General features: G+C 36.9%; 1 protein-coding gene across 1 annotated transcript; it reads left to right on the top strand.

The window, feature by feature from the left end:
• Positions 1 to 3142: 3142 nt before the first annotated feature.
• On the top strand, positions 3143 to 12242 carry LOC307008311 (uncharacterized protein; the record flags this gene model as incomplete). Its single annotated transcript, XM_079631054.1, has 7 exons — positions 3143 to 3161; positions 7105 to 7458; positions 10333 to 10365; positions 10622 to 10654; positions 10926 to 11051; positions 11160 to 11224; positions 11438 to 12242. The coding sequence occupies 7 exons, from the start codon at positions 3143 to 3145 to the stop codon at positions 11564 to 11566; spliced, it is 759 nt and encodes a 252-aa protein (XP_079487180.1). The 3' UTR covers positions 11567 to 12242.
• Between the last annotated feature and the right edge of the window lie 926 nt (positions 12243 to 13168).

The following is a 13168-nucleotide window of genomic DNA, read 5'->3' as shown; positions in this document are numbered from 1 at the left end:
AAAGCACTGATATTTATCACTTTTGGGATTTTGACGACAGGTCCCGGGTCATCGTTTTTTTTTTTTTTTTTTTTTTTTCATACTTTCCTATCATGGTTAAAAGGCAAAAGATATTCTTTAAACTGATGGCAGTTAAGCTCCATCCACAAAAAAATTGAATCAGCCTTTTTTTAAGCCACTTCATCAAAACCTCTCATAATGAGGGTGGGGGAACGGATTCCGACAGCTGTTTTTTTGCTGTCGGATTCTGTTCCCCCCCTCTCATTTTTATTAGCAGTGAGGTTCAAATACTCAACAAACTTTTGTTTTGCACTTGTCCCCTATAGACTAGTGGTCTAAGCACTGACATTTAACACTTTTGGGATTTTGACGACCAGAGTTCAAGTCCCGGGTCATCAATTTTTTTTTTTTTTTTTTTCATATTTTGGGATTTTGACGACAGGTCCCGGGTCATCGTTTTTTTTTTTTTTTTTTCATACTTTCCTATCATGCTTAAAAGGCAAAATATATTCTTTAATCTGATGGCAGTTAAGCTCCATCCACAAAAAAAATTGAATCAGCCTTTTTTTAAGCCACTTCATCAAAACCTCTCATAATAAGGGTGGGGGAACCGATTCCGACAGCTGTTTTTTTTGCTGTCGGATTCTGTTCCCCCCCTCTCATTTTTCTTAGCATTGAGGTTCAAATACTCAACAAACTTTCTTACTCTTGTCCCCTATAGCCTAGTGGTCTAAGCACTGACATTTAACACTTTTGGGATTTTGACGACCAGAGTTCAAGTCCCGGGTCATGGTTTTTTTTTTTTTTTTTTTTCATACTTTTGGGATTTTGACGACAGGTCCCGGGTCATCGTTTTTTTTTTTGGGGGGGGGGGGGGGGGGGGGGGGGTTTCATACTTTCCTATCATGGTTAAAAGGCAAAAGATATTCTTTAAACTGATGGCAGTTAAGCTCCATCCACAAAAAAATTGAATCAGCCTTTTTTTAAGCCACTTCATCAAAACCTCTCATAATGAGGGTGGGGGAACGGATTCCGACAGCTGTTTTTTTGCCGTCGGATTCTGTTCCCCCCCTCTCATTTTTCTTAGCAATGAGGTTCAAATGCTCAACAAACTTTTGTTTTGCACTTGTCCCCTAAGCCTAGTGGTCTAAGCACTGACATTTAACACTTTTGGGATTTTGACAACCAGAGTTCAAGACCCGGGACCTGTCGTCAAAATCCCAAAAGTATGAAAAAAAAAAAAAAACGATGACCCGGGACTTGAACTCTGGTCGTCAAAATCCCAAAAGTGCTAAATGTCAGTGCTTAGACCACTAGGCTATAGGGGACAAGTGCAAAACAAAAGTTTGTTGAGTATTTGACCCTCAATGCTAAGAAAAATGAGAGGGGGGGAACAGAATCCGACGGCAAAAAAACAGCTGTCGGAATCCGTTCCCCCACCCTCATTATGAGAGGTTTTGATGAAGTGGCTTAAAAAAAGGCTGATAAATTTTTTTTGTGGATGGAGCTTAACTGCCATCAGTTTAAAGGGGGGGTAAAATACTTAGTTTCAGTCAATCTCATGTTAATCTTGAGTACCTATAGAGTAATAGTGCGTCCTTAATATCTCCAAAAAGTCTTTAGTTTCATCATATTTATAAAATAAAAATACAGCTTTCCGATTCTAACCGGAAAAAGCCGAGGTCCTTGATTCTGGGCGTGGGCGGAGCTATAGAGTCAAGCAAGAGCGCGCGGGAAGGTTTGCTTATTATCGATCGTGGTGCGGTATGCCATATTACTATATATATATAGTATTTGGTTTGCAAATCCAGCGACGACCTGGGTCTTGTTAATAAAACATTCGTCACTGAAATGACCAGAACACAAAACCGCACTTGCCACACTCCTTTGCTGTCCCGGAAATACAAACTGCATCCACTGTTCCAGTAACACTGGGTTCTTTGGAAAGCTGAACAAGGTAAACTTTCCCTCACATCCCAAAACACACTTTTTTGGAGACATTCTTGACATCAACCATTCCTATTTAGCGCTGCTGATGATGATTTCCGGTAGTAGCGCGTCGATGCATAGATATTATATAGAGATATATGATGTCTATTATGGCGTTCCGATCGGTTCTTTAATATGACTTTGCAGCACGCACTCGTCTCAATGAACGTGACGTCTGCGTCTGCCGAACGTCTCGTCTGCGTCTGCAGAACGTCTCGTCTGCGTCTGCCACATCACTCGTTCGTGTGCAGAACGTGACGTCTGCGTCTGCCGAACGTCTCGCCTGCGTCTGCGGCAAGGTGGTTTCCAGCACATTCCACACACTTATTCGTTCTTTATTATTTTCCCCACTGATCTTCAATTGTATTTTATTAGCAATTAAGTGATTTTATCTTGCTTATGTATAGCTTTTTATTCTAAATAGTAAATATTAATTTACGCAAATGATCATGTATATTATTTATTTGAAGGGCCGCCTCACCTCATACCCGCTACAATTGAGAATCACTTTAAGCATGACAATTTGAAGTAGGCCTATTCCACTTAATACACAATAAAACAATATACAATAATTAACAACCGCTTGTTGTTCTTCTAAAGTGAGGACGGGCCACAAATCCGAAAAAAAAAAAAACATAAAAAATAACAAACATTTCCAAAACTGTAAAAGTTCATAGGTATAAAAATAAAACATTCATAACTTATTTTATGATAAACATATTACTGTCTATTATTGTTTATACGGACAATAATTATGTCCCAGTGGACTGTGATACAACGGATTGCACTTTATCGACTTTTTATTGCACATATTGTAGGATTCTCTGATGTTATTTCGTTGTTATTTATAACAATGACAAAAAATAAATAAATAAAGAACAAACAATAATAATACAGGGTTTTATTTGATTATCACAAATAAACAAGATTTTGACGCATATATCCAATGGTTTCTGCGGAGTGGAGCGCGCACGGAGGCGCGGGCGCGAACACTTGTATTTTCCTATCAACAGGAAACAACTTAAAATACTCATAATTTATGGTCATACAGAAAATAATAATACACCATTCGCAACTACTTTTTTTTTTAGTAAACTCACAATAACAAGAAAACGTTTTGATTTCGTAAAATAAAACAATCAGGCGCGCTTTCATGATCTCCCTGAACTGGAGTGAGTCTAAAAAATGAACTGAAACAAAATAAAGCTTGAAATGTCCACTTTTAAACGAACAAATTCGAATCGAAAGCAGATAGGCTACTGTCTGATTATGTAATCCGTGTGAATTTTTATCTAGAGCCGCATCTGCTTTACAGCGGAGATGGAGATATGTTTGCAGCTATTTTTATTAATAGTTTATTAATAAAAAACAATTAAAATGCCTCGTTATTTTTTCAGACACATTTAGTATCATTAGCCTATAAACCACCTATAAATCACCTCTCTGTATGGTTCCATGGCTATTCTCATTCAGCACTGCGGGGAAAATACATTTTGCATTAGAAAACCAGTAAAATCAACAACAAAAAAATCCATATTCATTTGTGAATATTTTAAATGTTTAATACGGGTTATTAATCCGTGGGCAAGATTTGTTAAACCGAGGGAACAGTTTGAGAATTCGTAAGAACGGTTTATAAACGGATTATATAAAAAATAAAAATAGTATTTTTCAATTCTATTCTTCTATTTAAAGGATCTACAGAAACAGTGGTTGTGCGATCGAGTTGTCTGTTTTCTAGTTTAGTGCTGTAGCCTATAGGCCTTTTAAAACTATAAAAAAATTAAAAACACAATAACAACCCCAACAATAAGCTATAAAAATGAAATAGCCTATATCAATTTTGTTTCTTCATATTTCTATCTTTGTAGGGGCATTTCGCCCTCAAAATGTGGGTTAAACAAGAACACACACACACACACACACTATCCTATATATAAATCACAGACGCAGACGTCACGTTATAATGCAGACGCAAGTGAGACGAGTGCATGTTGCAAAATCATATTAAAGAACCGAGCGCAATCGCTGGCGCACTGCACTGAGCAGTGCTGAGTAGCGTGTGCAGTGCGTGTTAGAGAAAATTATAATAAATGACTTCACTGCCACACGTGAATGACGTGTAACGTCTGACTTGACACTTCACTGCTACGCGTGATTTACGTGACGTCAGCGTGACGTCTGCGTGACGTCTGCGTCACGTCTGCGTCTTAAAATGAATGGAATAAATAGCAGAATAAAAAAAAAATTGACGTTGAGTGAGACGTTCATTGAGACGAGTGCGTGCTGCAAAGTCATATTAAAGAACCGATCGGAACGCCATAGTCTATGCGTCGATGAGCGCGGTCTTTCTCTCCTCTGGTCGACGTGTGCGTGAACGCGCTTTTCCGAGAGCAATGCTCATATAAGGAGTTCCACTCTGGTCTACGTCATTAGATCTACGATAGAAAAAAAACAGCCGAAACGTGTTGCAATCCGGAAGTATGATTTTCAGCACAGAAATTCTCTGTTATTCGTTCAAAATAACTTTTCAAACTTTGGCCATTATTAGCATGAGAATCCATCTCTTTAACACTGTAAACAACTCTGAATACATGAAACACCATTGTACCCCCCCTTTAAAGGGGGGGTAAAATACTTAGTTTCAGTCAAACTCATGTTAATCTTGAGTACCTATAGAGTAATAGTGCGTCCTTAATATCTCCAAAAAGTCTTTAGTTTCATCATATTTATAAAATAAAAATACAGCTTTCCGATTCTAACCGGAAAAAGCCGAGGTCCTTGATTCTGGGCGTGGGCGGAGCTATAGAGTCAAGCAAGAGCGCGCGGGAAGGTTTGCTTATTATCGATCGTGGTGCGGTATGCCATATTACTATATATATATAGTATTTGGTTTGCAAATCCAGCGACGACCTGGGTCTTGTTAATAAAACATTCGTCACTGAAATGACCAGAACACAAAACCGCACTTGCCACACTCCTTTGCTGTCCCGGAAATACAAACTGCATCCACTGTTCCAGTAACACTGGGTTCTTTGGGAAGCTGAACAAGGTAAACTTTCCCTCACATCCCAAAACACACTTTTTTGGAGACATTCTTGACATCAACCATTCCTATTTAGCGCTGCTGATGATGATTTCCGGTAGTAGCGCGTCGATGCATAGATATTATATAGAGATATATGATGTCTATGCGTCGATGAGCGCGGTCTTTCTCTCCTCTGGTCGACGTGTGCGTGAACGCGCTTTTCCGAGAGCAATGCTCATATAAGGAGTTCCACTCTGGTCTACGTCATTAGATCTACGATAGAAAAAAAACAGCCGAAACGTGTTGCAATCCGGAAGTATGATTTTCAGCACAGAAATTCTCTGTTATTCGTTCAAAATAACTTTTCAAACTTTGGCCATTATTAGCATGAGAATCCATCTCTTTAACACTGTAAACAACTCTGAATACATGAAACACCATTGTACCCCCCCTTTAAAGAATATCTTTTCCCTTTTAACCATGATAGGAAAGTATGAAATTTAAAAAAAAAAAAAAAAAAAAAAAACAGATGACCCGGGACCTGTCGTCAAAATCCCAAAATATATAAAAAAAAAAAAAAAAAAAAAAAAAAGGATGACCCGGGACTCTGGTCGTCAAAATCCCAAAAGTGTTAAATGTCAGTGCTTAGACCACTAGGCTATAGGGGACAAGTGGAAAACAAAAGTTTGTTGAGTAGGCTATATGGGGGTGAGGGCTTCGAATGCCGGTCGCCATGTTGCCCCTCCATCTTGAAAGTACATTAGCCAAGCCAAAGAGGGACATACCCGTTAATTCAAGCTTCGCCTTTCGCGTTTAGCACACACACACAAACTCTCCGCGCACATATTCATATGAGACGCGAGCACACACACACACAAACTCTCCGCGCACATATTCATATGAGCATAGACACACGACACGCGAGCACACACACACACACAAACTCTCCGTGCACATATTCATATGAGACGCGAGCACACACACACATAATACCTTAAAGATGTGGAAAAATCGATCAAAAAGTGTGGGTACATTTCTCCAGGCTCGATGCCAACAGCGCGCGATGCAGTTTTTGCGGTAAAATAATTGCTGCAAAGGCCGGTACCATGACAAATATGATGAAGACCTTGACAGTGCACGGAGTAAACATAAGAGCAGAAAGTTGCTCCGTCTTCGACTGGTAAATGAAGAGATACCTTGTTGATCACTCTGACAGTGTTTATATTGCAATAAATAATAACCTACTGAATGTACACTGCCGTTCAAAAATGTGTTGGTTAGTCAGAATTTTTTTTATCAAAGGTGTTATCAAAGGTACATTAAAACGTGTGTAATGTTACAAAATATTTTGTTTTTAAATAAATGCTTTTCTTTTTAATTTTTTATTCATCAAAGAATCATGAAAATTGTATCATAGTTTCCAATAGTTTGATAGCTGATGTTAGCAATGAAATGGTAAAAAAATAACGAAAACATAAAACTATTATTCATTTTACATAGATGTCATAACCTATATGTTAACTGACAAATTAAATTACTGCAAATTATAATAGTTTTCTAAAGTAACCTCATCACTTGAAGGAACACTCATGGACGAGGTCAAACTGGAAGCCATGTTAATCTTGGACTACATTGGCCACCATAGGAGTTAAAACGAAATCGGAATTGAGAGGAACAGAAACTAATATTCGCTGGATGGTCATATACCTTTTCACCGCTAGATGGGGGTAAAAATCACACAGTGTAGCTTTATAAACTGAATGGTTAGCATAGCATGGAATAGATTTGTTAAAATATATATAAATATTTATATATACATTTTTAATGAAAAAAATATAAATATATATTTAGCATTTATAAAATATGTATTAATACTTTTTGCCAGTTTTATTGATATGGATAGTTAATTATAGGTAGAATGTTATGCATTAGCACCACAGCTCAATAGCTAACTGCTATCACATGGTTCCGACCACTGTTTCTGTTTACCATTACACTATACTCAATTGCAAATGTGTAAAGTGATCTAATGGCAGTCCAGACTGAAAATTCAAGTTACTTTAAGTTTTGATCGGTTTTCTCTACAGAGCGCACCAACTCCAAACCCATTCTGACTGGTACCCCACCTGTCAACACCACTGTGGAGTTTGGTGGAACAGCCTCGTTCCAATGTAAAGTCCACAGTGACGTGAAGCCTGTAATCCAGTGGCTGAAGCGCGTGGATCAAGGCACAGAGGGTCGCTATAACTCCACGCTGGAGGTTGGAGGCCAGCACTTTGTGGTGCTGCCCACTGGAGACGTGTGGTCCAGACCTGATGGTTCGTACCTCAACAAGCTGGCCATCGTCAAGGCACGCGACGAGGATGCTGGAATGTATATCTGTCTAGGGGCTAATACCATGGGCTACAGCTTCCGCAGTGCCTACTTCACCGTTCTCTCAGGTCAGTTCCTGTAATTCTTCCATTCATGCTAAGTGGCTTTACAGCACTAATATTGCAGTGAATAAGTTAGGGTTGTACAATATTGGAAAGAAAAATATCACTCTATTTGGAAAGAATTAATAGATCTAGAGAGCAGAGAAATTACTTTTTACTCTAAAGAATTTTTTAAAGTGCGAAATCCTTTTAGGGCTGAATGATTTAGGAAAAGCTTGAAGAATTTAGGTGTTCATATTCATACTTGGGACAAGAACCAACTTAAAAACTCTTTCCACTTGAATTTTCATAGGCCACATTCACGCTGTTTTTGACCAATTAAATATGACTATAGAAGAGTGGATATCAACCTTTTAAACTGCAATGCCCCTCCATTGTCCACACACACACACTCACTCAATTCCTACTTAATAAAATATTTTAGAGCTTGACATACCTATAAAGATGTATTCAAACCATATCTTGATGCTTGCTTGTTTTAGCTTATTTTCAAAGCTAAGACACATCTTTTCACCTGAATCAAGAAGCTAATAAATGCACGATTTCGAGTATATGTGGTTTGTGTGTGATTTGCGTGCGATTTTGGGTATTTTCATATGAATTCAGAATGTTTACAGTATTGCCAAGCAAGGTGTAGCCATTAGCTGCATATAAATTGCTTTATTATACCATATTTCAACATCTTTTATGACTTAAAACCATTTTAAACCGCGACCGGAATATGGGACAAATACTCGATGGTGGTTTAAAGTGAGCTTTAAGTAAAAGTTTAATATTAATCTTTTAAATTGTGTCGTGTAATTTAGCTTGATGCAGGAGCTTTTCTATTCCATAATCTTATTTGTTAAAATATATATTTTTTTCTAATGAGACTTAGGATCAAGGTGGATCTTGATACTATGTACAAACTAAACCCCCTGGATCCTAGAACTGCGGTCCTGAAACAGCAGCCGCCGCTATATCATCCAGTTCGGTAGGTGGCGCTGTCACAAAAAAATAGGGTCCTAAAACTGCGGTCCTAAAACTGGGGTCCTGAAACTGCAGCCTCCGGTTGTGCAGGAACATACTACTGGGCTATCGACCGCTACTGCCTATTAGCGCGGTCGAGCCGTGGGGCCGCCATCTTAAACCGGTCACCCGCTCCACTCAGTGTAATCTGTATGGCAGGTGCAATGAGCTGTCAGCGCATTTAATTAACCATACCTCACTGAATACCCAACTGATTTTCACGCGGGGGTTTTTTCTGCAAATGTCATTCATGTAGCTATGATACAGGACACATGGTTCGGCATATTTTAATATTCATAGTAGGCTTAACAGTAATATAATATTCTGATATAAGATATAAAGTGACCAGACGTCCAAAATCAAAATATGTGATGTAGGATATAAGGTATTTTATAAATCACACACTATAAATATGATAAAGAAGCAGAAACAGTTGCAGTAAAGTAAGATATTTTAATAAGTTGCTTCCTGATATCACGTGCGCAAACACAAATAACCTATATATGTTTATACTACAGGGCCGTTGAATGCTATCTGATAACCGAGAAGCTCTTGTAATTACTTTACCCCACCTCTCCATGCCGAGTGAAGTGATGCAGTAAACATAGCCAAGCTAACGTTATGGCTACGATTTCAGTACAGTAATATCAAAGATCCTTGCTCCTTCTCAATTATCTGTTAATATTCTATTCACAAAATACAACCAAAAGTACAGTAATGTTAAAATTTACTTGTGAAAAGTAATCCTGGTCCGCCGATTAGAACAGGAAAATGCTCCACAGTGCTCTGGAATCTAACTGCTGCTAAGCAACGAAACTAGGAGTACGACCGGTTTAAGATGGCGGCCGTATTTCTCAGTGCCCAGCGGCCAATAGGGCATCTAGTCTCTATATAATATCTATGGATAGATCAATATCTTGCATCTTTTCAAGCTTTTGATCTTGAAAACATGCTACAGGAACAGCTTGTGTTTTTGTGGCTATGTGAATATACACAGCACATATAAAGTGCTATTAAGATGCTTTCAGCTGCAGATCTCTATTTCATGGGTGTATTTGATTGGCATTTGAAGACAGATTTGAATTTCGTCTAAACATGTAGGCCTACGCCTATGGTTTTTATGGTCATCTTATTTCAGACAGGATTATAGAAAAATAAAAAAATACTAAAAGTATGTAATATACAGATGCCAACAAATGAGAGTAATAAGAACAATAAACAAACAAAAGAGAGAGAACAATAAGCAAAAAAAAATAAAAAATCCAGAGACGTAGGAATGAGTTTAGAGCTTTTCATTGAGTGAAAAAAAAAAATGAGTGGCCTCAAATAGAGCGCCTGTACATCTAAAAATAAAATGCATTTCATGCTCTCAGGTGATCAGAACATCCTTTTTGTGGTTTTCATCAGTCCTTTGTCAAAGTGACCACTGAAAACATGCCTTTGTTGAACAAGCATGTTGGGCAGTGACATGTTTTTGGTATGATACGCAAAATGTATATTCATATTATTAGATTTGCATAAATATGATTATTTCTGTCTGATACAACTAGTCACATGATGCTATGAAACATTTCATCTAAATTGGAGTGGAAAAGGGAGGGGCTTCAAGTTTTATCTTACATTTGGACACCAACACAACGCATCTTAAATATGAGACCCTTCTATGCTCTTCTACTTTTGAGCTTTTTTTGTAAGTATCATTTTAGATTGTTTTAGGCTAGAGCCTATAAATAAACCGAGTATTTAGGCCTACTTATGTAATGAGGAACTTATAAAGATTTACTGGTTATCAAGATACATTGTTACGGTTTTGTGAGAGGAAAAAATGTGCATGTGAAATACTTTCCTGAAAAGCAAATATGTTTTTTTTAGGCTCTCAGACCAAAGGCAATAATTGCAGCGAATGTAAGGAACTTTTTAACTCTTAAAATATTTATTAAAAAATCTATAGTATCTATCTACATGTCTGTGTGTCTGTCTATATGTTTGTCAAGCTTGTTGAGCTTTTTTTGTAAGTATCATTTTAGTATACAGTAGGCCTACTTATGTTATGAGGTACTTATAAAGATTTAGGTTAGCAAGACCCATTGTTATGATTTTGTGAGGGGGGAAATGTGCATGAGAAATTACTTTCCTGAAAAGCAAATATGTTTCTATTCAGGCTCTCAGACCGAAGGCAATAATTGCAGCGAATGTAAGGAACTTTTTAACTCTAAAATATTTATTAAAAGATACTATAGTATCTATCTGCATGTCTGTGTGTCTGTCTATCCAGACAAATATGTGTTTTGTTGTAGATTGTGAGACAGGTGGGGAATGTTTTTATTTTAACCATTTTTACTGTGTCAAGAAGGTATTATTTTGCATCTATCTTGATGGTGTAAGAATATTACAGTAATTTCGCTGTGGATGTAATAAGGTTATTTTTGATTGTGTGAAACTAACTCATTTTTTTTATCTCTCAGGTTATAATAGAGACATATTGATTCCTGTCAATGTAATCCTCTGTGAAGCCTTACTGCTTTCTATTGCTGTAAATGTCTACTTCATTTGCATGACGAGATATCGAGAGTCGTGCCAGAACTTTTACAGTAGGTTTTATTTCATTACCACTACATAATAAATGTCATTAGTCATTTCATTACATAACCTTGTAGCACTAATATCATATGCAGTTTTGTCGTCTTCTTTTTATTCAGCAAATTATATTGCTGCCGTGTGTAGTTGTGGCCCATCAAATCAGCCTGAGCAATCAGATGACCAGGTACAATTTTAACAGATGCAAACATTTTAGTTATATATACAATTTTTTGTTTCAAAGATCTTGATGTGATTGATGAATGTGAAATATACTAGGTATATAAACAGTTCTCTAAACTGAAAGTATATGCAGCAATATACCACTGGTTTGATTTCTTTATGCATTAGCCTATATTAAAGCCTCACACTGCTGAACAGATTGTATGTTTACTTGTAGGTTCAAGCTGACACACAATACTCTGCAATAATTCGCTTCAGTGAGAACAGGGAGTGTGAGGGACAATCAGAAGAGAGCCCCATTGTGTGTGTGTACTCTGATGTCAAACACTCTGAGACCTCATCATAAACATATGCTAAAATTGCTGTTATATTCTCCTTTTTTTCTCCTGTCTTTGTTGTTTTGCATTTTATTTTTTATTTTGTAATGTGTTGTTAAGCAGGTCAGTAAATTTTTTAAAGGTTATGTTGATTGGTTTCTGAATATTTTAAAGTTTGGCAGGTCGCTGGGGAAAAACCGAAAACGTTTTGATTAAAGGGCAATGTTTTTATACAGTGTTGTGTGTAATTAATTACGTAATCTAGTTACTGTAATTTAATTACAGTAAAGTAAGTAGGGATTACTCCTAATTTTTATGTGATTTAATTACAGTTACTTCTGATGTAATTGCATTCAATTGCATCTACTGTACAACAATTCTATATAAAACAATAGTGGATTTAATATCAAAACGTAATGTTAAAATTAATATTTTAATGTAACTTTCTCCCTTTACACACTTTGATATGTTCAAGAATATGTTTATTTGAAATAATTAAAAGTGTAGTTTTGTGTCTGTTCTTGTACTGTTCATCTTGTTAAGAATGATATGGCATTTATAAAGTAATAAGTAATCCAATACGTTTTTAGAGAGAGTACAGTAATATAATACACTGTTGAAGATGTGATTAGTAGCTAGCTATAGCAATTCATTACTTTTGAGTAACTTACCCAACACTGTTAAAAATAAATTTGTTATAGGCACACCGTTTGAAACTCTCTTTATATGTGGTTCTGTTTCACTTCCTCAGACTCAGTCACTGTTAGTAGATGCATTTCTGACAAGTCAAGTCACCTTTTTTTATATAGCGCTTTTTACAATACAGATTGTATCAAAGTAGCTTCACAGTGATAACATGAAAATAATACAACAAAGTTTGTTTCTAGAAGAAAATTGTGTCACCGTCCACCTTAAGGCAGATAAGGAGAGTATTAAATAATAATTTAATATAAAATAATTATATAATATTATATAATTGAATATTAAATGTCTCTAACTAACCGAGCCAAAAGCCAAGGCAACAGTGGCAAGGAACCAAAACTCCATCAGGTGACAAAATGGAGAAATGGCTAAATGAATCAGCAGCAGTCAGGTGGTACAGGCCAATGCTCTTTGAGTTGTTTACGTTCATTATTATTGTAATGTTATGAGCTTTGAGACATAAGAAGGTCATTTTAATGCCGTGTTTAATTACATGTGACTTTTGGAGGAGGCGTGACTGCGGAGATGCTCTGAAGTGAGCATCATGTGATTTCAAAGCTAGCTTGCTATTGCTAGCCCCTCTGAAATTGTCTACCATACCTTTAAAAGATGCTTTTGATGCTTTTGACCTTCTGTCCCAGAGTCAAACGGCTGACGTCTAGTAGATTGTTTATTGTTTATCTATACACTGGTGGTTTACCAATTTTGGGCTGATAGTGATAGTTATTGGTTGTTAAGTAGCCTAGTGTAGCCTATTAGTAGTGCCATTTCTATATCCTGGCTAAACTCAAGTTAGTTGCTTCCACATTTCTGTGCACTGTTTTAGGCTATTACATAAGAAGCATGTAGGCCTACCTCAAAGAAGTGTTTGCTGTCAGAAGTTCAAAACATAGCTTATGAATTTTACCTTTGAAGCAGGATTTCTAATG

The sequence above is a fragment of the Phoxinus phoxinus genome (genome assembly GCF_949152265.1).
Source record: "Phoxinus phoxinus genome assembly, chromosome: 12".
Classification (NCBI taxonomy): domain Eukaryota; kingdom Metazoa; phylum Chordata; class Actinopteri; order Cypriniformes; family Leuciscidae; genus Phoxinus; species Phoxinus phoxinus.
This window is presented reverse-complemented; position numbering and strand designations above follow the sequence as displayed.